The following is a 25,462-nucleotide window of genomic DNA, read 5'->3' as shown; positions in this document are numbered from 1 at the left end:
ATTCTGGGTGCCAGTCTTCAAAGGCGCAAAAGCCAGCCCTTTGAGATTGTCCCCTCCTTAAACGTGCTTACGCTCGTTTTTACGCTCTATGTAACCACGGCGAGGTCGCTGAAAAAGTTCCACACTGCTAAGGCGGCGTGCTGAGCAGTGTGGACCCAAAGTTCAGCCTTCGAAATACAACATTTCGACTCATTTAACGCTTTCTTTTGTTTGAAAATAACATAATAATTTGTCTTAGTTTTAACATAGTCATTTGTCAAGGATTTTTTGTTGTTGCTCGTGCATCCTCATTAGCATCTGGCCAGCGTGTTTCACGTGGGCAAGCATTGCGGAACGGAAGCATCCATCACACCAAAAAGCTGATTATTGCTTTCCATAATTGATTCAAAAAATTGCGTTCATTTCGCTCAATTACAGTATTGATATTTTTTATTTAAAAAAAATGGCAACCCTGATTTTAGAAGATGGGACCACCTTCAAGGGACGCCTTTTCGGGGCAAATGCGTCGGTGTCTGGTGAAGTTGGTAAGTCGTATTATGAGAAGGCAAATTAGCCCATTGATTCGCAACATCTATCTAACTAGCTCATTTTAATATAATGATATCATCGTTTATATTCTGACTGATAGCTATATATGTTACCCACAAAGGCTAATTGTATAGCTAAAAGCAGCTCTTCACCCAACCGTCTTCGGTGTTTCGCGCGAAATGTTCGAGTTTGCCCTGTGGTGCAGTCTTTACAGCGTGTGTCTTCCCATGCAGAACATACTATTTGACGAGTTGGCACGTGGTCCCTGTTTTTTCGCAATGATGTGACATTAATTAAGATTGTATCCTGTATTTTAAACCTTTATTCAGAAATTTGAATTACACCCAACATTTAAGCAATTGTCTGAGAATGGTGCTGGACCATCTGACGTCAAAGAAAATGGGACAGTTTGATGAAGAAGCTTTAAATAAGGGTTGCCACATTAAATCATGCATGCCACATGATTGCGCAAATCACAGGGACCTACCATAACCTATTGACTCCTTCCTTCATCCCTATTTCGGTCTGTGGCGCAACTCGGTTTGACCTATTTATGAACATGTTTCGCCTATGCCCTATAAAGCATTTGTTGCTGTACCATGTCCCATACATTGTAATGGTTATGTATCTAGCATCCATTTAGATTGTAAGATCAATTTCTCTCATTAGAATTACTGAAAGATTGGGTAATTAGATGTTATGCTCCCCTACAAATTAAGTTTAGTTTAGCCAATAAGGGTTTTGATTAAATAAATGGAGTGCAGTGCAAATGTCTAAAGTTCCAGTATCATCACCTTTCTCAATGTGCCAATCCTGAAATGTAGCACTTTTCACTGATTTACACTTTGCTATGAAAACTGGAAAGTTGACATGATGATTCCAAAGGATTGTTTGTTTTCCAGTGTTCCAGACAGGCATGGTGGGCTACCCAGAGGCCCTGACTGACCCGTCCTACAGGTGTCAGATTCTCACCCTCACCTACCCTCTGCAGGGCAACTATGGCATACCCCAGGATGAGGAGGGGGACTTTGGACTCAGCAAGGTGGGTGGAGTTGGCTAAGCGTCCCAACAGAAATAATAGGTGGAGAAAGTAAATATATTGACCCCAAGCGCCTGTTTGACTGTAATGTTCTATTCTGTTTTCCCCTCAGTGGTTTGAGTCTTCTAAGATCCACGCTGCAGCCCTCATCGTCGGGGAGGTCTCCCAGAACCCCAGCCACTGGAGCTCAGCCATGTCTCTGGACCAGTGGCTCAAAGAGCAGGGCATCCCCGGCCTAGAGGGTCAGTAGAGTTATCATTCTAAACATCACAGTACTGTATCAAATGTTGTCTGAATCTGTTTTGATGTGGTGCTGTTTACAGTAGTGTCTACAATAGAGGTTGTAGTTGATGCGCTTGCTTTGATACTGTAGGAGTTGACACCCGCAGTCTGACCAAGAAGATCCGTGAGAAGGGAACCATGCTGGGGAAGCTTGTTGTGGACGGAACGCTGGAGGCCAACGTTCCATTTGACAACCCTGACCAGAGGAACCTGGTCAAGGAGGTGTCCATGAAGGTAAGGCAGTGCCCTGTTTTAAGTTTGGTCCGGTCATACTTTTTTTGTTGTGTGTTTAGATCCTAAAACTTCCTCAATCGYATGCCAGTGGTTTTGTGTGGATTACATAACGCTGATCGCGTTCCAAGTCTGTGAAAAGTCGAATGTTTTGTCTCTCACCACAGTAGATAAGCAGAGGCTTATCAGAACTAATACGTGCCTTGTCTGTGTTGAGCAGGAGCCCCTGGTGTTCAACCCCAGTGGTACTGTCAGGATCACAGCAGTAGACTGTGGCATTAAGTACAACCAAATCCGCTGCATGTGTCAGAGAGGGGCCTGTGTCACTGTGGTGCCCTGGGATCACCCACTGGACAGCACAGGTTAGTCACAGCACTGGGTTTCATATACGATTCACAGAGACACTGTACCATCACTCCCTGTTCCCTTGTTTTCCCTCTTCTCCCACCTGCCTTGATCTTTACCATGGAGCTTCTGACCTGCAAAGTTGTTTCAGCCATTCAATTATGAAGTTCTATTGCATGTGCAATAGTTAGTATTGTAATATTTGTTGTGGCTATACTGACAAAGATGTGGTCCTTTTCAGATTTTGATGGGCTATTCATAAGCAATGGCCCTGGGGACCCCCAGTTCTGTAAGGAGACCATAAACAACTTGAGGAAGGTGGTGTGTGTGGATAACCCCAAGCCTGTGTTTGGTATCTGCCTGGGCCACCAGCTTCTCTCCCTTGTCATTGGAGCAAAAACCTACAAAATGAAGTTAGTACAGAATACTAAATCTTAGTTGTGATTGGTGTCACTCTCTCTGCCTCCTCAGCTCTTAAGTTCTGCTTACTTTCTTTGTTTTGCTTCAAAGAGGACAGCCAGTGGTGCTGACTGTTGGTGCTGTTATTTGGCCACCTCCCTCAATGTCAGTGCTTCCCAGGGCCGCTCTTTATTTATCTGGGAGCGTTCTGGTGTGAAATGAGCTATTCTGCTTAGCGCAGCAGTCTGGATGCAGCCTAGTGCATTGCTGAGGGGCTGGAAAGGCCTGGTTTGTTTTGGAAAGACTCCTGGGATTGTTACTTTGTTAGCGTTCTGTTTGTCCAAGGCCAGATGAGATGCCAGCTTCCTTTTGTCCCTCTGGAATGTTTGGCCATGCAGCTGTACAGTCAGTGGGTGGAAACAGAACAGTTCACAGGGTTAATAGCAAGACCTTTGCAGTGTTTGTGTCAAGTAAGGATTCTGCAGAATATAGGCCATTAAATAATAGAATTAGACTAAAACAACCGTCTGTTTTTAGGTATGGAAATCGTGGCCATAACCAGCCCTGCATCCACAAGGGCACGGATCGCTGTTTCATCACGTCTCAGAACCATGGCTTTGCTGTGGACCCTCTCACCCTGCCTCAGGGCTGGGATGTGCTCTTCACCAACGCCAATGACCAGACCAGTGAGGGCATTGTGCACAACACCAAACACCTATTCAGGTACAACTACCACCTCTTGAGCTGCTTCCAGACTTTCAACTTGTTTCTATGGAAAAAATTACCCTCTGTGATACAGGAAATTGATAACCAGATATTTTTTTTCCTTTGTCATTTCAGTGTCCAGTTCCACCCAGAGCACATGGCAGGCCCCACTGACCTGGTCAGTCTATTTGACGTGTTTCTGGACACTGTTAGAGACCACAAGGAGGGCAAGAGTGGCAAACCAGGTTAGATGTGCGTTCATCTCCTCAACCCTTATTACCTCTGTATTCCAGTTGTAGGCTATAGTAACAGCCCTCTCTCCCTCCCTGCAGTGAAGCAGAGACTGACGGAGCACCTGACCTACCCTGGGTCTCCCAAGCCGGAAGAGTTTGTTCGGCCACGCAAGGTCCTGATCCTGGGCTCTGGGGGCCTCTCCATCGGACAGGCTGGGGAGTTTGATTACTCTGGCTCTCAGGTGAGACAAACTGCCAACACCAGTGAAGACTAACAGCAAATGCAATGAGCCGTTTAATTCAATGTTGGTTCTCTCTAATTTAACAGTACTTGAACTAATCAGACAGTCGTCTATGTCCACCCCTCCAAGGCCATAAAAGCATTGAAGCAGGAGAACATTCAGACTGTGCTCATCAACCCCAACATTGCCACGGTTCAGACCTCCAAGGGACTGGCTGACAAGGTTTACTTCCTACCTCTCACCCCGGAGTACGTCACTGAGGTAAGGAAGGACATTGCTCCCTGCGCCATCCTCCAGTCATTTCAGATGAGCGCTCAGCAGAGCTTGTGCATTAAAACTCTCATATACTCAGAACTGATAGTAGAGTAGGAGCCCATTGTTCCCACAAGTTGTCATTGATATTTGGTAATTCAGTCAATGAGTGAGAACTGACCATCTGCCAAATGTCCTCTGTCCAGGTGATAAAGAATGAGCGTCCAGACGGGGTCCTCCTGACCTTCGGGGGGCAGACTGCTCTGAATTGCGGGGTGGAGCTGACCAAAAGGGGTGTCCTGGAGAAGTATGCGGTGCGTGTGCTGGGGACGCCAGTGGCCTCCATCGAGATGACTGAGGACAGGAAGATCTTTGTGGAAAAGATGGAGGAGATCAATGAACACGTGGCGCCCAGCGAGGCTGCTCTGTCTGTGGAGCAGGTAAGGAGAGGAGCTTGGGACAAATGTCTCACTCCCTCACACACATTGACCCATACTGAAACTATACTATTATTTTCTTGATTGTCACTTTATTCGTGGATTAGAACCATCTTAATGTTTGACTACTGTGGGCTTTTGCTGTGTATTTTGTTCTGTGTTGTAGGCGGTGGCGGCTGCAGAGCGTCTAGGCTACCCTGTCCTGGTGCGCTCTGCCTTTGCCCTGGGCGGACTGGGCTCTGGCTTCGCCAATAACAGTGAGGAGTTGACCTCTCTGGTGACCTCTGCCTTCGCCCACACCTCCCAGGTCCTAGTGGACAAGTCCCTGAAGGGCTGGAAGGAGATCGAGTATGAAGTGGTCAGAGACGCCTACGACAACTGTATCACCGTAAGTAGAGGGACGACACTATGCATGTGACTGTATTAAGGATCATTTTGAGAGAGTATATATTACTATGTAAGTACCATGTTATTATGCATTTGACTGTATTACGGCTATAGATTATACATCGTAGTTTGTGTGAAGCCTCCTTATCAATGGAGACGCAAGATCGAATGTGATTAAAGTGTTGTGTGTGTTCATCTGGGCTGTAGGTATGTAACATGGAGAACATTGATCCTCTGGGTATCCACACTGGGGAGTCAATCGTGGTGGCGCCCAGTCAGACGCTCAACGACTATGAGTACAACATGTTGAGGGACACCGCCATCAAGGTCATCAGACACCTGGGCATCGTGGGAGAGTGTAACATCCAGTATGCCCTCAACCCGGAGTCTGAACAGGTAATAGTCCATACTGACATTGTGAATCATTTTCTGAGAGTTTATACTAGTGTTAAACCTCAAACATGTTCTGATATTTTTACAATAATGTTTATACTGTATAGCAATCTAAATGGGTGTTTCTGTGCTCCAGTACTACATCATTGAGGTGAATGCCCGTCTGTCTCGGAGCTCAGCTCTGGCCAGTAAAGCTACAGGATATCCCCTGGCCTACGTGGCTGCCAAGCTGGGATTGGGCATCCCTCTACCTGTCCTCAAGTGAGTTTGGATTAAAGTCAGGTTAAGAATTCAATTTGTTGATTTATCTACTAATACCAAGGTTCTAACTGGTCATGGTAATGATTCTGCTCTTGTCCAGGAACTCGGTGACCAACCAGACCACGGCTAACTTTGAGCCCAGTCTGGACTACTGTGTGGTGAAGGTCCCTCGCTGGGATCTCAGCAAGTTCCTCCGTGTCAGCACCAAGATAGGTAGCTCCATGAAGAGCGTGGGTAAGAGGACGAGCACTGATGTGTTRATTAATCTGATTTGGGAGCAGCGCAGTGCCTATCTATAGAGGCAGATGATTCTACCACTTAGTGGCATTGCACGTTTACACACTAAGGAATTCGTTGATTAATCTACTTTGTCTCTGAKCTTGTAGGAGAGGTGATGGCCATCGGCCGCAGCTTTGAGGAAGCCTTCCAGAAGGCTCTACGGATGGTGGATGAGAACTGTGTGGGCTTTGACCACACCATCAAACCAGTGTCTGACGAGGTAAGCCCAGTCGGCACATTTTTCCCTCTTGTCTTCCTTTTTATGTGAACTGTTCAGACATGACTCTGTCCTTTGGGACTCTGTCCTTTGGTCTTACAGGAGCTGCAGACTCCGACAGACAAGCGTATATTTGTGCTGGCGGCTGCTCTGAGGGCGGGCTACACAGTGGACCGCCTGTACGACCTGACCAAGATCGACCGCTGGTTCCTCCACAAGATGAAGAACATTGCGGACCATGAGAAGGTGCTGGAGTCGTACAACCAGGACGAGAGCGCCATGCCTCTGGAGGTGATGAGGAAAGCCAAGCAGCTGGGCTTCTCAGACAAACAGATCGCCTTGGCTGTGCAGAGGTACGGTACTGTGTTGTCAGAATGGTAGCCTGCTATTCGCACGCGTTTCAAAACATTAATAGTGGAGTCTGTTACATGAAGAAAATCTCATAGAACCTATAAAAAGTGTTAGATCAAGATTGCTGTTGACGACTTGATTCTTCAGTGATGATACGATGGCGATTTGGAACGGGACGCAGTCGGTCTCTTTTTTTTATGAACTTGTCTGACCTTTGACCCTGCAACTCTCTCCAGCACGGAGCTGGCAATGAGGAAGCTGCGACGTGATTGGAGCATCTTGCCGGTGGTGAAGCAGATCGACACTGTTGCAGCAGAGTGGCCAGCCCAGACCAACTACCTGTACCTGACCTATAACGGTACAGAGAGCGACCTGGGCTTCAGCGAGCCCCATGTAATGGTAATCGGCTCCGGCGTTTACCGCATTGGCAGCAGTGTGGAGTTTGACTGGTGTGCTGTGCGCTGCATCATGGAGCTCAGGAAGGTATGACTATTTATACTTTTTACGGAAGAGCTCTCATCATTATTATGTTGATATTGACATGATTTGCTGTGTGTGTCGTCCCCCCCCCCCCCAGATGGGCTATAAAACCATCATGGTGAACTATAACCCAGAGACTGTCAGCACAGACTATGACATGTGCGACCGCCTCTACTTCGATGAGATCTCCTTTGAGGTAAGAGTGCTCGACTGATAGCATGGTCCTAACTCACTTTCTTTCAAACATTTTATTTTGTAGTTTTTCTTCATACAATATATAGCAATCGCCAACATTCAAAGGTCCTAACTTTCTTGATCTCTAATGCTTTTATCTCATAAACAAAGGACCTCAACACCTCTACATCAACCCCTGTATTATGCATGAACATGTAGCTCCATTGTCTCCTCCCTTCCTCCAGGTTGTTATGGACATTTATGAGATGGAGAACCCAGAGGGAGTGATCCTGTCCATGGGGGGCCAGCTGCCCAACAACATCGCCATGTCCCTCCACAGGCAGCAGTGTCGCATCCTGGGCACCTCCCCGGAGTTCATCGACTCTGCTGAGAACAGGTTCAAGTTTTCCCGCATGCTGGACACCATCGGCATCAGCCAGCCCCTGTGGAAGGAACTCACAGCGATTGAGGTAAGTACAGAACACTGCTTCTAATCTGTTTGAATTTCAAACCAGTAATGAAGAGGTTAAATGTCTTGGTTGTTGATGAGCAATGCCTATTGTTTTGATCTCAAATTATATGGAAACTGAATTTGATGTAATATTGTGAATTTGATGTAATATTCTATCTTCCCCTCCCCAGTCGGCCATGAAGTTCTGTGAGACCGTGGGCTACCCGTGTCTGGTGCGTCCCTCCTACGTTCTGAGCGGAGCAGCCATGAACGTGGCGTACACAGACAGCGACCTGGAGAAGTACCTGAGCAGCGCTGTGGCCGTGTCCAAGGAATACCCTGTGGTCATCTCCAAGTTCATCCAGGAGGCCAAGGTATGACTCGGTAAATGCTTGACTACACAGATTGCAATGCCCTACTGCTTTGTCATTAAATGGATAATTCAATTAAATATAAATTACATTTTATTTTCAATGTGTAAAAAAGTAGACTACCTTTTTAAATATCCAGTGAGCCTCTAGTTTGGACCTGACTGGCGTCTGTGTTTCAGGAGATAGACGTGGACGCGGTGGCATGTGACGGTGTGGTGATGGCCATTGCCGTGTCAGAGCATGTGGAGAACGCTGGGGTGCACTCTGGGGACGCCACCCTGGTCACGCCCGCCCAGGATATCAACCAGAAGACCATGGAGCGCATCAAGATGATTGTTCACGCCATCGGTCTGGAGCTGCAGGTCACCGGGCCCTTCAACCTGCAACTCATCGCTAAGGTAGTCTTTCTAAAGGATGTTTTGGAGTTTCAAATCAGAGGTTGACGATCAACAAGTCAAACCGATAATCAACCGCAACGAGTCAAAGTTTTCTGGTCCCTGCGGGATTTCCAATGGCTGGCCACCTGTTGCCTTTAATTGCAACGAGTGTGTTTTCTGGACAGGATGACCAGCTGAAGGTGATCGAGTGCAACGTCCGAGTCTCCCGCTCCTTCCCGTTCGTCTCGAAGACACTGGGAGTGGATTTGGTCGCCCTGGCAACACGTGTCATCATGGGAGAAGAGGTGGAGCCTGTGGGCCTGATGAAAGGAGTGGGCATCGTGGGTGTCAAGGTAACGGCGCAGACAAGTCTACAACAACCATGAAATACCCAAGTTTTAATTACCTCCACTAGTGACATTCAACAATAGTCTTATGGGGGCCAGATTTGAATAAGGTTATTTGCATATGGGGCTAAACATTTTCTCTTAAAACCAGTATAAAAAACAATGCACATACACAATTATCTTAAAGCACTTTTATTCAAATTAAATGTTGCTATAAGATTAGCCCAATTCAGTGCTAACAATTGTTTTAAATAATGGAACACATTTGTACTTATAACACAGTTGACCTGCATCACATTAATGAGTTTCTACTTTCCTGTCTGTTTTACTTGCATAGCTTAATCTTTAGTTTTTATTTACACATAAGCCATCCATAAGAGGTTTCCTATCTCAGTTGACTAGAATCACATTATTTTCAATTTCATTATTGTTTTTACACACAAACAAACCTTTTATGCATGGCACATCTGTCTCTCCGCCGCATCAGTAGAGAAACGGTCCTATAACCAACTGCACCACCTCTGTGGGGACTTAAACTCATAAAATCTTGTTGCAAAGTTAGCTTTCCGTTTATCTAAACTCAGACATCACGGGAGTCATTTGTAGGCTACTGACGACTGAATATAGTTGTGTAGGGAAGTGGCATGTTTGGGCTCAAATCAGAGGAGAAAATTACTTTTCTTAACATGAATGACTTAATTTAATTTTTTTATTATTTTAGTCCCAAATGAAGTCCCTTCAATTGATTTGAAGACGTCACTAAAAAACAAACCTATGACACGAAATCCTCATGTGTGTGTTGGCTTTCTTGTTGAGGAGAAAAGCCACCATCTGCCTAAGCTTACATAGGCTGCTCTCTAGAGAGCACTATTATCCTTGCTTAGCCACCGAACATCATTATGTAAAAGTAGATCATGATGCTCAGTAGACTACGAAACAAGCAATGTTGCAGGCTAGATGTTAATCAGATTAAGTTTATGATAGCCATAACTGAGTCCATGTTTTTTTAGCTCACTGCTGAGTTAAGCACAAAGCATGCTCTAGTATATCTTCTTCGGGACGGTTGAGCGAACGTAGGCTAATGCGATTAGCATGAGGTTGTAAGTAACAAGAGAATTTCCCCAGACATAGACATATCTGATATTGGCAGAAAGCTTAAATTCGTGTTAATCTAACTACACTGTCTAATTTACAGCAGCTATTACAGTGAAAGAATACCATGCTATTGTTCGAGAGTGCACATTTTTTAACAAAGTTATTAATAAACAAATTAGGCATATTTGGGCAGTCTTGATACAAAATGTTGAACAGAAATGCATTGGATCAGTTACAACTTTGCACATACACTACCATCTATTGGCCAAAATCTAAATTGCGCCTGGGCTGGAATAATACATTATGGCCTTTCTCTTGCTTTTCAAAGATGATGGGTAAAAAAAAAAGTGTGTCTTTGTATTATCTTTTACCAGATCTAATGTGTTATTCTCCTACATTCCTTTCACATTTCCACAAACTTCAAAGGGTTTCCTTTCAAATGGTACCAAGAATATGCATATCCTTACTTCAGGGCCTGAGCTACATGCAGTTAGATTTGGGTATGTCATTTTATACGAAACTTGAAAAAAGGGGGCGACTCCTTAGAGGATATCATACAGTGTAGTGATCTCATCTGCAGTGAAGGAGCCGATAGGCGGGCAGACAGACCCGGTACCCGTTAGCAGCTCAGATCGGCTGTTTCTGGGATGTTGGGTGATTGACAACTCTTAATGGGCGGGACAACAGGCTCGCGGGCCGCCAGTTGAATAGTCTTGACTTACACGAACAACCTCCATATGTTTGAAAGTGTCTCTCTCTCAGGTCCCCCAGTTCTCGTTTTCTCGTCTGGCCGGGGCTGATGTGGTTCTGGGGGTAGAGATGACCAGCACTGGGGAGGTGGCCTGCTTTGGAGAGAACAGATACGAGGCCTATCTGAAGGCCATGCTGAGCACAGGCTTCAAGATCCCCAAGAAGAACATTTTGCTCTCCATCGGCAGTTATAAGGTAATTACACAATGAGATATGTGTGCATCTATTGCTAATTTTCATGGAAATTCATTTTGAGGCTAGTGCTACATAAATGTTCCTTGTTTGTTTCTAGAACAAGAGTGAGCTACTGCCTACTGTACAGGCTATGGAGAGTCTAGGCTATGATTTGTATGCCAGTCTGGGGACCGCTGACTTCTACACTGAGCATGGAGTCAAGGTACATCACATCTAGCCTAAGTGGGCGAGTATCCACTTCTCAACAAAMTTTTTTTTTTTTWTRCCCTTTCCATGATTTCCAGGAAAGATTTAGCAATTTTCAGTTCACATTTTCTATTTACTTCCTGAATTAAACTGAAGCCCCTCACCCTTTAGGTGATGGCAGTGGACTGGCCGTTTGAGGAAGAGGAGAGCGACTGCCCCAACAAGGACAAGCAGAGGAACATATTGGAATACTTGGAGGACCACCACTTTGACATGGTCATCAACCTCTCCATGAGGAACTCTGGAGGTCGACGCCTCTCCTCCTTTGTAACCAAAGGTTACCGCACCCGCCGCATGGCCATCGACTACTCAGTCCCCCTCATCATTGACATCAAGTGCACCAAGCTATTTTTCCAGGTAGATTAGGGTTTTTTTCACCTATATTTAACCATGTAGGCCAGTTGAGAACAAGTTCTCATTTACAACTGCGACCTGGCCAAGATAAAGCAAAGCAGTGCTACAAAAACAACAGAGTTACACATAAACAAACAGTCAATAACACAATAGAAAAATATATGTACAGTGTGCAAATGTAAAAGATTAGGGAGGTAAGGCAATAAATAGGTCATAGATGCGAAATAATTACAATTTAGCGTTAACACTGTAGTGATAGATGTGCAGATGATGATGTGCAAGTAGAGATACTGGGGTGCAAAAGAGCAAAAAGATAAATAATATGCGGATGGGGTAGTTTGTTGTGATGAGATGTTAGTCACACATTTTTTTTGAGCTAGCGATGATTGTTTGCTGACTATCCTGATTGAATTGTGTGCTGCTGTGATTTGTAGGCGCTGTGTCTGGTTGGAGGCTTTCCGCCCGTCAAGACTCACGTGGACTGTATGACGTCACAGAAGTTGATTCGCTTGCCTGGTAAGCAGTAAAGCACCTTAAGCTTGGGCTATGACTAAAAAAGGCTGTTAACTTAAAATATTCCCTGTATTCAGGCAATACATGATGGCTACTTCAGTCAAGCTGTGGAACTGCAGGGTTTCTAAACGGTTCTAATTGAGTCCCCTGTCCCCTGTGCCAGGTCTGATAGATGTGCACGTCCACCTGCGGGAGCCGGGTGCCACTCACAAGGAGGACTTCTCCTCGGGCACAGCGGCTGCCTTAGCAGGGGGAGTCACCATGGTGTGTGCCATGCCCAACACGGCACCCGCCATCATTGACCTCAGCTCTCTCACCATGGTCCAGAAGGTAATGAGAGCATACATGGACATTTAAGACATTCGTGACTGAATATTACAAATAAGTATGTTTCAGACATGAAATGATGCCTGTTTAAAAAAAAATTTAAATTATAATTATCGACCAATGCAGTACTTAAAGGTTTACTCACTGTTGATCCAATGTTTTGTCCGCTCAGCTTGCCAAGGCAGGGTGTCGCTGTGACTATGCCCTCTATGTCGGGGCGGCTTCAGACAATGCTGCCGTCTTACCCTCCATCGCCAACTCCGCCGCTGGGCTGAAGATGTATCTGAACGACACCTACTCCACTCTGAAGATGGACAATGTCTCAGTTTGGATGGAGGTAGGAGACTAATCAACTGACTGAATGACGTCCTTGATTGATATCATTCGCAAGTGTTTCTGTTGATCTGAGCAGTGCTTTCTCTTTCTGTGAACTAGCACTTTGAGAAATGGCCCAAGCACCTACCAATCGTGGCTCACGCAGAGAAGCAGACGGTGGCAGCCATCTTGATGGTGGCCCAGCTCTACCAGAGAGCTGTTCATATCTGCCACGTGGCCAAGAAGGAGGAGGTAAGATGGCCGCCTGGAACATCACATGCATACAGATGGAGCACTGCTTTGGCTTTGTGTGGCCCATTCATAGTCTCCAGAGGGAATGAGGTGTCAACCAAGGCATACAGTAAGTAACCTTTTAGTTGTAGTTTTTTGGAAAGAGTCATCACCGATTCCTTTAATTTAAAATCAGCTGCAAGAACACACAGCAGTAGCTACAAGACAAAGGATATAGCCCTGCTCTTAGGTTCTAAGATAAGACTTTGCCTACAGAAATGTGATCTATGCCTTTGAAATGATTCATTCTGAGCCAGAAACAGACCAGAACAGGCGTAGGATAGTATGTAATGAATTTGCTGAGTAATGGTTGGCATCTATTCCATCCTTCCCTTCCCCAGATTCTGATCATCCGTGTGGCCAAGCAGAAAGGCATCCAGGTGACGTGTGAGGTGGCGCCCCATCACCTCTTCCTGTGTGAGGAGAACGTGGCGGACATCGGGGACGGCCGGGCGCAGGTACGCCCCATGCTGGGAACCCGGGAGGACATGGAGGCCCTCTGGGAACACATGGATATCATTGACTGCTTCGCAACCGACCACGGTGAGGAGTGCTCCATTAACCCCTACCTTCAGCATACTGCTTCATTTTTTAAAATATATACTCAACTTGTAACTATGTTGGCATACAACAGCCTTGATAATATTTCTGTATGTTTTGGCTAACAGCCCCCCATTCAGTGGAGGAGAAGAACTCTGAGAAGCCCCCCCCAGGCTACCCTGGCCTGGAGACCATGCTGCCCCTCCTCCTCACCGCCGTCAGCGACGGGCGCCTCACCGTCGACGATATCATCAAGCGCTTGTACGACAACCCCCGCAAGATCTTCTCCCTGCCCGCACAGGACAACACTTATGTAGAGGTAGCTACAGACACATGGCAATACATGTTTTTCCATGTAAATTGGGCATCATGGCAAGGATTTATTCTCCTTGGGTTACCACATTGAAATACAAAGAGGGGTTGAAGGGACTGGCTTTTCAAGACAATTCTTGATGTCTAAAGACCTGCTGTCTCCCACCAGGTGGACCTGGAGCAGGAGTGGGTCATACCCAAACACATGCAGTTCACCAAGTCCAAGTGGACGCCTTTCGAAGGCATGAAGGTGAAGGGCAAGGTCCGCAGAGTGGTTCTCAGAGGAGAGGTGGCCTACATCGACGGACAGGTGCTGGTCCCTCCTGGTTATGGAGAGGATGTGAAGACTTGGCCTGCACCCATCCCCACCCAGCCCCCTGAGCTGGTGAAAGAAGTCCAACAGGTACAGTCCCACCCATTTCCGTTCCGCCCTTTCACATAAGTGTGCTGCTATTCAACCTACAGTTATATGTGATGTAGCATACTAGCAGGCATGGGCCGTGACAGGCATTGGCTATTGTGTGTCTGTGTGGCAGACCCCAGAGCACCCCCGGCTGACCTCGCCGTGCGAGGGCATCCGCACCCGCGCCCCGAGCCCTCGCCGCTCCGCTGGAGATGGACGCTACATGCTCCCACCCCGTATCCACAGGTCATCTGACCCAGGCGTTACACCAGGTACTGCAACTCCCACAACCCCTTCTCTCCCCCAGAGCCTGGTGGTCACTTAACTGAAGTTGCCTCCAATAGTTTGTCTTACACAGCTGAGTGCCTGCTTGTTGTGGCAAAGTGCTTTGTGAATGTCTGTTTCAATAAATTGGATATTCACTGTGTCCATCTACAGGTTTTAGGACAATACACACAAAATGGCGCTTGGATTTCGTTGGTAAACCTTTTAGTCTGCATCTATGAACCTACAGATCATGTGATTAAGCGCACTATATATAGTGTTTTCTGATAAAGCAAATCATTTGAGTCTCTCTACTGTAGGCAGCATGGTCAATTAGTACTAAGTGGAGTACATTTGCATATTTTTAAATTAGAGGTCTAAATAAACTCAGCAAAAAAAAGAAACGACCCTTTTTCKGGACCCTGTCTTTCATAGATCATTTGTAAAAATCCAAATAACTTCACAGATCTTCCTTGTAAAGGGTTTAAACACAGTTTCCCATGCTTGTTCAATGAACCATAAACAATTAATGAACATGCACCTGTGGAACAGTTGTTAAGACACAAACAGCTTACAGACGGTAGGCAATTAAGGTCACAGTTATGAAAACTTAGGACACTAAAGAGGCCTTTCTACTGACTGAAAAACACCAAAAGAAAGATGCCCAAGGTCCCTGCTCATCAGCGTGAACGTGCCTTAGGCATGCTGCAAGGAGGCGTGAGGACTGCAGATGTGGCCAGGGCAATAAATTGCCATGTCCGTACTGTGAGATGCCTAAGACAGAGCAACAGGGAGACAGGACGGACAGCTGATCGTCCTCGCGGTGGCAGACCACATGTAACAACACCTGCACAGGATCGGTACATCTGAACATCATACCTGCAGGACAGGTACAGGATGGCAACAACAACTGCCTGAGTTACACCAGGAACGTACAATCCCTCCATCAGTGCCCAGACTGTCCGCAATAGGCTGAGAGGCTGGACTGAGGGCTTGTAGGCCTGTTGTAAGGCAGGTCCTCACCAGACATCACCGGCAACAACGTCGCCTATGGGCACAAACCCACCGTCGCTGGACCAGACAGGACTGTCAAAAAGTGCTCTTCACTGACGATTCGTGGTTTTGTCTCACCAGGGGTGATGGTCGGATTCGCGTTTATCGTCAAAGGAAGGAGCGTTACACCGAGGCCTGTACTCTGGAGCGGGATCAATTTGGAGGTGCAGGGTCCGTCATGGTCTGGGGTGGTGTGTCACAGCATCATCGGACTGAGCTTGTCATTGCAGGCAATCTCAATGCTGTGTGTTACAGGGAAGACATCCTCCTCCCTCATGTGGTACCCTTCCTGCAGGCTCATCCTGACATGACCCTCCAGCATGACAATGCCACCAGCCATACTGCTCGTTCTGTGTGTGATTTCCTGCAAGACAGGAATGTCTCAATCCCATTAAGCACGTCTGGGACCTGTTGGATTGGAGGTGAGGCCAGGCCCCCCCCCCCCAGAAATGTCCCGGGAACTTGCGTGTGCCTTGGTGGAAGTTGGGGTAACATCTCACAGCAAGAACTGGCAAATCTGGTGCAGTCCATTAGAGGAAGATGCACTCGCACGAGTTAATAGCAAGCTGGTGGCCACACTAAATACTGACTGTTACTTTTGATTTTGACACCCCCCCCCCCTATTGTTCAGGGACACATTATTCCATTTAAGTTAGTCACATGTCTGTGGAACTTGTTCAGTTTCTCAGTTGTTGACTGTTATGTTCATATAAATATTTACACATGTTAAGTTTGCTGAAAATAAATGCAGTTGACAGTGAGAGGACCTTTCTTTTTTTTGCTGAGTTTATATTGGTCCACCTACAGCTCTCTGCTGCTGAAGATCTTTTAGTCGGCCATTTGCTATGCTCTTTCTTCACCCATTACCAAGACTGTTCACACACAGCCACTATCGGATGATTTCAGTTTGAAATGAATGATGAGTTGTTGATTAACGTTTGATTCACGTCACTGTCTTTGTAAGAAACAATGGCTGGATGAAATTATGCTCAATGCCACAATCGCAAACGTATTAATAACCCAAATGATATTAGCGTTTCATGTCAGTATACTGGCTAATTGCTATAGTATTGTCTAAATGACCGTAGTTTTGTATCGTCTCTAACACTTGTCCTAACTCTGTCATGATATTCTAAACAGCTGAAGATTCAAGGGAAAGAGCATTACGAAGAGCATTTGAAGAAGATTTAAAAGAAGGTTTGAAGCTTGTTTTAGCGCAGCTCTGCTGTTACGCATAATACTAACCTCTTGCCTAGATGTGCCATCTTTGCGGCTGTTTGTAATTATGGCAATGCATACCAATGGAGTTATACTGGTAGTTGCTTTGGTGAACACTTGTATTGCATTGCATGATTGGTTGTAGAGATGCTAGAGAGGTTATAATTTACATTCCTTCCCATTAGTTGCTGCACTATCCATGTCGCTTTGCTTGGAGTGGACTGCTTTCCTAACGCTTGGACCATTTCGAAAGGAAAAAGGGACAAACTTGCTTTGAAATATGGTGTAATCAGTGCTTTTGTTGATCGCGCGTCAGGAAATAGAAACGACTGCAGTCCTTTTAGGAGATGTTGCTGAACTAATGAATATTAACACACGTTAGATTTCTCCTGTGGTATTTGAAGTGTTTGCTATTTCTCTGTCCCCAGAGATGGCCCCTGCAGCTGGGGATGGCTCCAGCCATCCCCCTCCCCTGGCCAGGGTCCTGTCCCCCCGGGCTGAGGCAGGGTTGGGGGTAGCAGCAGGGCAGCCCCAGACCCTGACCCACCTTCAGACCTCCCCCCTACTGCACCCCCTAGTGGGACAACACGTCCTCTCTGTCAGGCAGTTCAGCAAAGAACAGGTACTCCACATTAATGGCCAGGGAAAGATTTACTGAAGAACATATGTGCTTTTACATTTATGAAAATTATATTAAAATGAATGTCAATTGTAAAATATTTTCTCTAATATATTTTTTGTTATGGTGGACTCCAGTAAGACAAGCTGTTGCTAATGGGGATCCTAATACAGCGAATGGTGAAAACAAATCTAAAATTTCTATCTATTTCAGATTTCTCACTTGTTTAACGTGGCCCATACTCTTCGCCTGATGATTCAGAAAGAGAGAACCCTAGACATCCTGAAGGTAAGAGTTTTTTCAAATTCTAATGTAAAGAATGACAGTGCGGTAATACTTAGGGATGTACTGATTTTTCTGATACACATCGGTCCCTGGTTCAAATTTGGGGGGGGAAACGACTGCATTGGTCTGTGGACCCCAAACCAATCCAAATGTAGCACGCATCGGTCAGGAAATCGATTCACACATTAGTTTTACTCATATTTAGTGCTGTGGCAATTTTGTCAGCTGGTTATTGTCATGCAAAAGTCTGCCATTTTAATTTACATAAACATGTTTAGCTTCCACGCATGCAAGCRGTTGATGCGTGCCTTTGGAACTACATTATTTTGTGTATATTAAAATGTTATTATTCAACATCACAATAAATCCATTATTTATGTTAGTCGGGTCGAAAGAAACATTGAGACGAAGAAAATGCATTACTGTAGAACAGAATATGAGTTGGCCTACTGTAGGCCTATGTTATCTGGCTATGCTCCATGCCCTAGGCTGTAGACTTGTTCATTTAGCTGACAAGATATGCTTATGTCCTGTGCCATTATTTTATAGTAAGAAGAGTTTAATTTGACTGAATAAAATAAAGGATATTTTTCCCCATTGGAGAACCACTTCATATGTGCAGTTGCTATCTTGAGCATGAAAGTGATCATTTGAAACAGGTCCTATATGCTAGATTTTGTTATTTGGCAACTTCAGTTGTGAATGATACAAATATTAAAGTCTTAGAAATCAAAACATATATATATATATGGGCTGCATGGTGCGACTGTAGGCTATTGATCTGAGAAGGTAGCAAAAAAGCTTGCAGTCTGTTCCTTGCCTCAGGCTGCTCAGCTGTTCTCTCAAGGGATCATATTTTCACTCATCAGACTATATTCTCAATTTAATCTTGTCTGTACTATGTAAAATTTGATTTAGAATGGCCCATTTTCAAATAGGAGCATGTGCTTAATATGAGCAGCTGAGAAATAAATATTAGAGCACTTCATTCCAAGCATCAACCACTTTTAAGGAACATGCTCTCACTGCCCCAACAGGTGATATTCCACCCGAACTCTGTATTACTAGGATATTTAAAATCAAATACWAAGCCAGCAATTAGTGACTAACTGTAAGCCGCCCTGCACAATCAATGAACCAACCACATCGCCTAGGGCTTTACGTTCTCTCCCAGACTCGTTGATAGACATTTTGGAGCGTAGCATATGGTAACCGGTATGTCCAGTATGGGTTATACAGTCCACACTCAATGGTGATTACTTACATTTATTTTATTCTGGAGTATAGGCTAGACCAATTATTTAGCAAAGACCTCTTAAATCAGTTTTGTTTATCTGCCATACCTAATATGTGGTAGGCTATGTATTGTATAACATTTTAATTATGTTTTTTGCTCCTAAGCCTATGCAGAAGCTCTAATAAGCATGTGGGTGTTTTTGAATTAATCATCACCTTAGAAATTGCTGTCCATTTCGTTGTTAAACAACATCCACCATGTTTTACACTGTTTCAACCTCCAAATTGATCAGTGAGTTTATTTTTATTTTTTAAATTTTAACTACGATATGCCTACTGTTTTGATTGTTTGATTTTCATTGTTAGAGGGACAATAYAGCCCTGAGTACCAGCATTAGGACCTGATGATCGTTAGCATGTTGGACTACCAAAGCAGGTCCAGAGTGCATAATAGGAGATTACCATGAATTTTACTGTGGTCATAATACGGTCACTGCAACAGCCCTACTCATCTCTTTCTACCTTCATGAAAATACCTTGTCTTTTGTGTGTCGAACTAAGCATGTACGTTGCCTTCTGAAAGTAATCACTCCACTTTTTCCACATTTTGTTGTTACATCCTGAATTTAAAATGGATTCATTTTAGATTTTTTTGTTACTGGCCTACACACAATGCCCCATGTCAAAGTGGAATGTCATTTAAAAAAAAATACTTTTACTAATTAAAAATGAAACTGAATGTGGTATATTTCTGCTTTACCAAATGAGGAGACTTACAAACTACACACCAGTCAGAGTTATACTTAAACTACATCTTTTTATAATAATAAGCTTTGCAATAGCATTTGACTTTCAACAATTCACTATTTCTAATGAACCGTTGAGAAGTGACTACAGAAAAATACAATGATATTTTATAGCGAAGATACACCCCTCTCAACTTACATGACGAACCACCGATCTTAGGAACAGTTCACAAAGAGATACTTTTTCTTGAGAAAGGAGTATCCCTTACCCAGATAACATTCACTATAAATTATCGTTCAGTTTGGTCCCTAAGACGAGGTTCTAATCTCGTTCCTGGTACTTCATAGAACAAAACACCAACTCATCCAATGGCATATCAATTATCAACTCTAGATACTCCCATCTCAAGTAAACCCCCTCTTGACAAGCTCACTGAGGGGAGTGAGCCTCTAGGTCATACACTATCCCAGGATAAGTGTAAGATCAGAGAGGACACACAATGTTTCCAGACACTGCCATACACCTCCCCCCAATGGGAAAAGGAGGGAGTGACTGGCGCACAGACATTGTGGAGACAAGTAATTGGTTCCCCATTTTAATCACGCCATCTCTTCACATGGTTTAAGAATGGGTAAAGACACATTCACATATGAAGACAACGTTCCATTCTGTCCTCTTCCCTTTCTGATATTCTGCATAGCGACATGTGAAAGACAAGCCTGACTTCTCCGGGCCCCAAGTGACTGAGCCCCAGCTTAGGGAAAAGTGCAACTGCCAACACTAATCCAAAAGGATACATTCTAATGACTATCTCACATAAGCATATTATGCAAATAAGACATCTTAATTATCTGTTACCCAACTAATTCTGATTCATCTGCCACATGAACTGTCTTGAGTCCATAAGTATTCAAATCCTTTGTTATGGCAAGACTATGTTCAGGGGTAAAAATGTGCTTAACTAGTCATAAGTTGCATGGACTCACTCTGTGCGAAAAGTGATTTTTGAATGACTACATCCATCTCTGTACCCCACACATACAATTATCTGTAAGGTCCCTCAGTCGAGCAGTGAATTTCAAACACAGATTCAGCCATAAAGACAAGGGAGATTTTCGAATGCCTCTCAAAGAATGGTACCTATTGGTAGACGGGTACCCATTTTTTAAAAGCCGGCATTGAATATCCCTTTGAGCATGGTGAAGTCATTAATTACACTTTGGATGGTGTAACCCAGTCACTACAAAGATACAGGCGTCCTTCGTAACTCAGTTGTTGGAGAGGAAGGAAACCGCTCAGGGATTTCACCATGAGGCCAATGGTGACATTAAAACGGTTCGAGTTTATTGGTTGTGATAGAACTGAGGATGAATCAACAATATTGTAGTTACTCCACAACACTAACCTAATTGACAGAATGAAAAGGAAGCCTGTACAGAATAAAAAATATTCCAAAACAAACATGCATCCAGTTTGCAACAAGGCACTAAAGGTAATACTGCAAAGAATTGCGGCAAATMTACTTTTTACCCTGAATACAAAGTGTTATTTTGGTGCAAATACTACACATTGAGTACCCCTCCATATTTTCAAAACATAATGGTGGCTGCATCATTTTATGGGTACGCTTGTAATCATTAAGGACTAGGGAGTTTTTCAGGATAAAGATACTGAATGGCCCAGGCAAAATCATAGAGAAACCTTGTTAAATCTGCTTTCAACCCGACACTGGGAGATTTAATTCACCTTTCAGCAGGACAATAACCGACAACACATGGCCAAATATACACTGGAGTTGACAGTGAATGTTCTTGAGTGGCAGAGTTAGTTTGGACTTGAATCTACTTAAATCTATGGCAAAGGCATGAAAATGGTTGTCTAGCAATGATCAACAACCAATTTTACAGAGCTTGAAGAATTTTGATAAGAATAATGGGCAAATGCTTGCCAATCCAGGTGTGGAGAAAGCTCTTACAAACTTATCCAGAAAGACTCGCAGCTGTAATTGCTGCCAAAGGTGCTTCTACAAAGTATTGCGTCAGGGGTGTGAGATTTCTGTATTTCACTTTCAATAAATTAGCAAACGTACAAAAAATTATCATAATTTACTGTCAACAACGTATGAGACATGCTTCAGCCCAGCTTGAAACAAAAAAGGGGGAATCGGGTGCTCGACTGAGGGACTTGAAAATCAGAGCCTTGAAGGCAATTCATCCCGAAAACGTAAGCCTATTGTTTGCTAGTCCCGTCAATAAATATCGGATTTATGCAGCAACGGTGCTCCTTTTTCTTTATTCTCTCGGATAGTCACCAGGTGAAGTATTCTGGTGTAAGGAATGTTTTAGGTTTCACTGTCATTATGGGGTATTGTGTGTAGATGAGTGAGAGAAATTGGTTTAATCAATTTTGAATTTGGGCTGTAATGTACAACGTGGAATAAGTCAAGGGATATGCATACTTTCTGAAGGCACTGTGACAGTCATTGATATTCAAGTCATTTTGAATTCCAAACAACCCCAGAGAATATCAGAGCTTAGTCAAACTAGCTGCTTTGCACGCTGACCAACGTGAGGTAGGCGGCCTGTTCCTGACCTTTCACAGCTGCGCGGCACCTTTCGCATTCAAATGATAAAGTAGCTTGTGGAATATTAGGCTTTATTAAGTGACAACTTATGTAATTTGCTAGGTTATTGTTATCTATGTGCTGTTGGTATTGGTGTTTTACCTGGAATACAAGTAGGCTACCGGAAACGACTAGCTGTAGGCTACCTGCTGAATGGGGCTTTCAATAGAATGGGGCTTTCAATCACTTTGCGAGGTGTACTGCATGGCCAAAGCGGGAGAAAAGAAGCTCATCAAAGTGGTCAAAACCATTCGATTTTGAGATGGGGATGAATGCCGAAGTTGTGCTATATATAGAGTGTACAAAATATGATGAACAAGTGACTTCAAAGGATCATATCGTTCACCTGGTCKGTCTCACGGAAAGAGCATGTTTTTGTATACTATAAATATTGGTACATTAGCAGTTTAAACACTTAATCTGCAAAAATGATGAGTTAACTACTGGTTGGTGTTTTCAGAACCAAAGTGGGGGGGAACAAAAACAGGCTTCCCCTCCCCCCCTTTATCTGGTAGATGCCTAGTCTCCCTTATGGCTCAGATCAGGTGTCTACATAGTACGTACACTATAGACATATGTTATTTACACACACGAGCTCCATCAGCAGCTGATTTTAGAATGGAAAATGTGTGTTTATGGAACAAATGTTAGTGCATCTACTTGTTCTCTAATCAATCTGAATCGCACCAACTCGTTTCAAAATAAAACGTATCGGAGCCCATGTATCGAATTGTCTTGAAAGGGAAATGTGTACATCCCTAGTAATACTCAGACAAGCTGTGATTTGTCACAGTAGAAATTGCAGGAGCGAAACTCATTTGAGTAGCCAGTTGGGCCGTTCCATAAAGCCCACTTGTCACCCAGGGTTTGAGTCATCAGCAGGACCTCAGCAGGAAGCATGACTAAGTTCTGATTTCTCTCTTGGTTCTCTCGTCCTTGGAGTGCGATGAGCCATCTTCCTTCAGATGAAACGCATAGGAGCAGGTGTGCTGTTTAAAAAATAATAAAACTACCAGTCCCATTCGAAATGACATCACATGGTACTTGACATCATTAAATCCAGACAACAATACAAGCAACACCTGCCACCTGTTTTGTGTCTATGCCTAAAGATCACATAGAACTAGTTTTGCCACTCGGGTCAGTAAATCTGTAAGAATATGGAAATGCTGTGTGTGCTCTGAAATGCCTGAATACTGAACTCAGAGAAATGTTGTACACTAGTCTGTTATTTGTCTTAGACCCCTCTGTGTGTTACTCTCTCAGGGTAAGGTGATGGCGTCCATGTTCTACGAGGTCAGCACGCGCACCAGCAGCTCGTTTGCGGCAGCCATGCAGCGTCTGGGCGGCTCTGTGGTCCATTTCTGTGAGGCCACCTCCTCGTCGCAGAAGGGTGAATCTCTGGCCGACTCGGTCCAGACCATGAGCTGCTATGCTGACGTCCTGGTGCTCCGACACCCCATGCCAGGGGCTGTAGAGGTGAGCAGCGTTGTCGATTCGCCATGTTACAACTTCACTTAAACTTGCCCTGTCATGTTCATTAGGCAAGATGTTCTGAGAACACTTTGAAACAACAGAGGTGGTACCACCTAAACACTGACCATATCTATTGTATCAGTTATTGAGTGAGAAGCTGCACTTTCTGTATCTGACATGTTTATCTCCACCTGTAGTCTGCAGCGAGGCATTGTCGGAAGCCAGTGATCAACGCTGGGGACGGGGTCGGGGAGCACCCCACTCAGGCCCTGCTGGATGTGTTTACCATCAGAGAGGAGCTGGGCACGGTCAACGGCATGACGGTGAGACGAGCCCTCAAACCTCTGCTTTTTATGTTCTAGCAGTGTTTTTATATGAAACGGAACTGTAAGATCTGGAACCTGACTGGGTACTTTCATTTCTAATCAGCCGCTCCTTGGTGACTGCACCCCTGCCTGGTAAGTTAACATAGCCAATGCCCTGACTGGTCTCTGTCTCTGTAGATCACCATGGTAGGAGACCTGAAGCACGGACGCACTGTGCATTCCCTGGCCAGGCTGCTCACCCAGTACAGGATCACTCTGCGCTACGTCGCCCCAAAGAACCTGCACATGCCCTCCGAGATCATCGACTTTGTGGCCTCCAAAGGCATCAAGCAGGTGGGTGGATCACGAGGGCCATTTTGGGGTAGAACAGATGTCTCTGAATCAAATGTCAATAGCACGGACTTCTAGTATGTAGGTGTCCTTTTTGCATGGTATGCACTACATAAAGCACTAAACTATGTCCTTGTGGCTGTGCAGGAAGAGTTTGAGAGCATCGAGGAGGCACTGCCTGACACTGACGTGCTCTACATTACCAGGATCCAGAAGGAGAGGTTTTCCTCAGAGGAAGAGTACAAAGCGGTAAGGATGGGGTATCACTAACCTGTGAGGCTGGCCTTAGTGTTTGATCAGTGCTAAAGGACATGTGTTTTCATCCAGTGCTTCGGTCAGTTCATCCTTACCCCACACATCATGACTGGAGCCAAGAGGAAGATGGTGGTGATGCATCCTCTACCGAGAGTCAATGAGATCAGGTATGGATGTTCCCCTAGATTACAATGCATCTCTTCATTGTATCTCTTTTGATTCACTAATGATTGCAAAATCTAGTTAATGAATTAAGTGGGATGATTTAGTGTCATGTTGACTTTCTCTCTTGCAGTGCGGAAGTGGACACAGATCCTCGTGCTGCCTACTTCCGGCAGGCTGAGAACGGCATGTACATCCGCATGGCCCTCCTGGCCACAGTGATGGGTAGATGAGAGGTGTGTGTATATAGTGGACAGGCCACTGTTAGGACCGCAAAACCAACCGGGACCAATTGAGAAATCGATAATAATCAAATTGCTCTTAGTCACGTTTGGTGTGTACTCTTGAACCCTGTTTTCTCACCACCTCCCAGATTGAATTAGTATTGTCTGTTAACAACAATGACTGTTTTGACTGTCACATGTATTGTTTCATCATTCTGAGTACAATTTGAGAAACATGTTTCATAGAACCAATATCAATATGTAGTTTATAGAATAGTTTATTTCTGTGGTTTTATTGTATGGGGAAAAGGAATACAGACTGCTCATCAGAAGGTGGAACCATTGCAGAACATCCTTTTTATGCAGGATGATTGTAATGCTGATTGTACTTTATAAATAATATAATAAAATGTCAACACTTTCAAGGGTTTTGTACATGAGTTTATTCCATTAACCTCTGAAAATGAAGCTATTCTCATGTGAATGTGGTTCTACCTAGGACTTCTACCCAGTTGTCTTCAA

The 25,462-nt window shown here is 44.5% G+C and overlaps 1 protein-coding gene across 3 annotated transcripts; it reads left to right on the top strand.

Annotated features, from left to right (window-relative positions):
* Nucleotides 1-112: 112 nt before the first annotated feature.
* On the top strand, nucleotides 113-25,361 carry LOC111954105 (multifunctional protein CAD). 3 transcript variants are annotated; one of them, XM_023973597.3, is made up of 44 exons: nucleotides 113-524; nucleotides 1,431-1,570; nucleotides 1,680-1,809; nucleotides 1,941-2,083; nucleotides 2,301-2,442; nucleotides 2,667-2,838; nucleotides 3,362-3,547; nucleotides 3,665-3,774; nucleotides 3,862-4,004; nucleotides 4,134-4,265; nucleotides 4,463-4,696; nucleotides 4,860-5,081; nucleotides 5,288-5,476; nucleotides 5,610-5,734; nucleotides 5,835-5,968; nucleotides 6,121-6,233; nucleotides 6,333-6,583; nucleotides 6,818-7,064; nucleotides 7,159-7,257; nucleotides 7,481-7,705; nucleotides 7,878-8,060; nucleotides 8,237-8,455; nucleotides 8,620-8,787; nucleotides 10,639-10,821; nucleotides 10,919-11,023; nucleotides 11,179-11,424; nucleotides 11,856-11,937; nucleotides 12,098-12,264; nucleotides 12,434-12,598; nucleotides 12,697-12,828; nucleotides 13,209-13,410; nucleotides 13,536-13,726; nucleotides 13,889-14,122; nucleotides 14,256-14,394; nucleotides 14,561-14,602; nucleotides 16,580-16,636; nucleotides 17,086-17,279; nucleotides 17,490-17,564; nucleotides 23,434-23,646; nucleotides 23,841-23,966; nucleotides 24,147-24,302; nucleotides 24,447-24,548; nucleotides 24,627-24,721; nucleotides 24,850-25,361. In XM_023973597.3, the coding sequence occupies exons 1-44, from the start codon at nucleotides 443-445 to the stop codon at nucleotides 24,947-24,949; spliced, it is 6,795 nt and encodes a 2,264-aa protein (XP_023829365.1). In that variant the 5' UTR covers nucleotides 113-442; the 3' UTR covers nucleotides 24,950-25,361. The 3 variants fall into 3 exon arrangements, with proteins under 3 accessions (XP_023829365.1, XP_023829370.1, XP_023829369.1); XM_023973602.3 differs by lacking the exon at nucleotides 14,561-14,602; XM_023973601.3 differs by lacking the exons at nucleotides 14,561-14,602; nucleotides 16,580-16,636.
* The last annotated feature ends 101 nt before the right edge of the window (nucleotides 25,362-25,462 follow it).

This window comes from Salvelinus sp. IW2-2015, linkage group LG28 (assembly GCF_002910315.2).
Source record: "Salvelinus sp. IW2-2015 linkage group LG28, ASM291031v2, whole genome shotgun sequence".
Classification (NCBI taxonomy): Eukaryota; Metazoa; Chordata; class Actinopteri; order Salmoniformes; family Salmonidae; genus Salvelinus; species Salvelinus sp. IW2-2015.
This window is presented reverse-complemented; position numbering and strand designations above follow the sequence as displayed.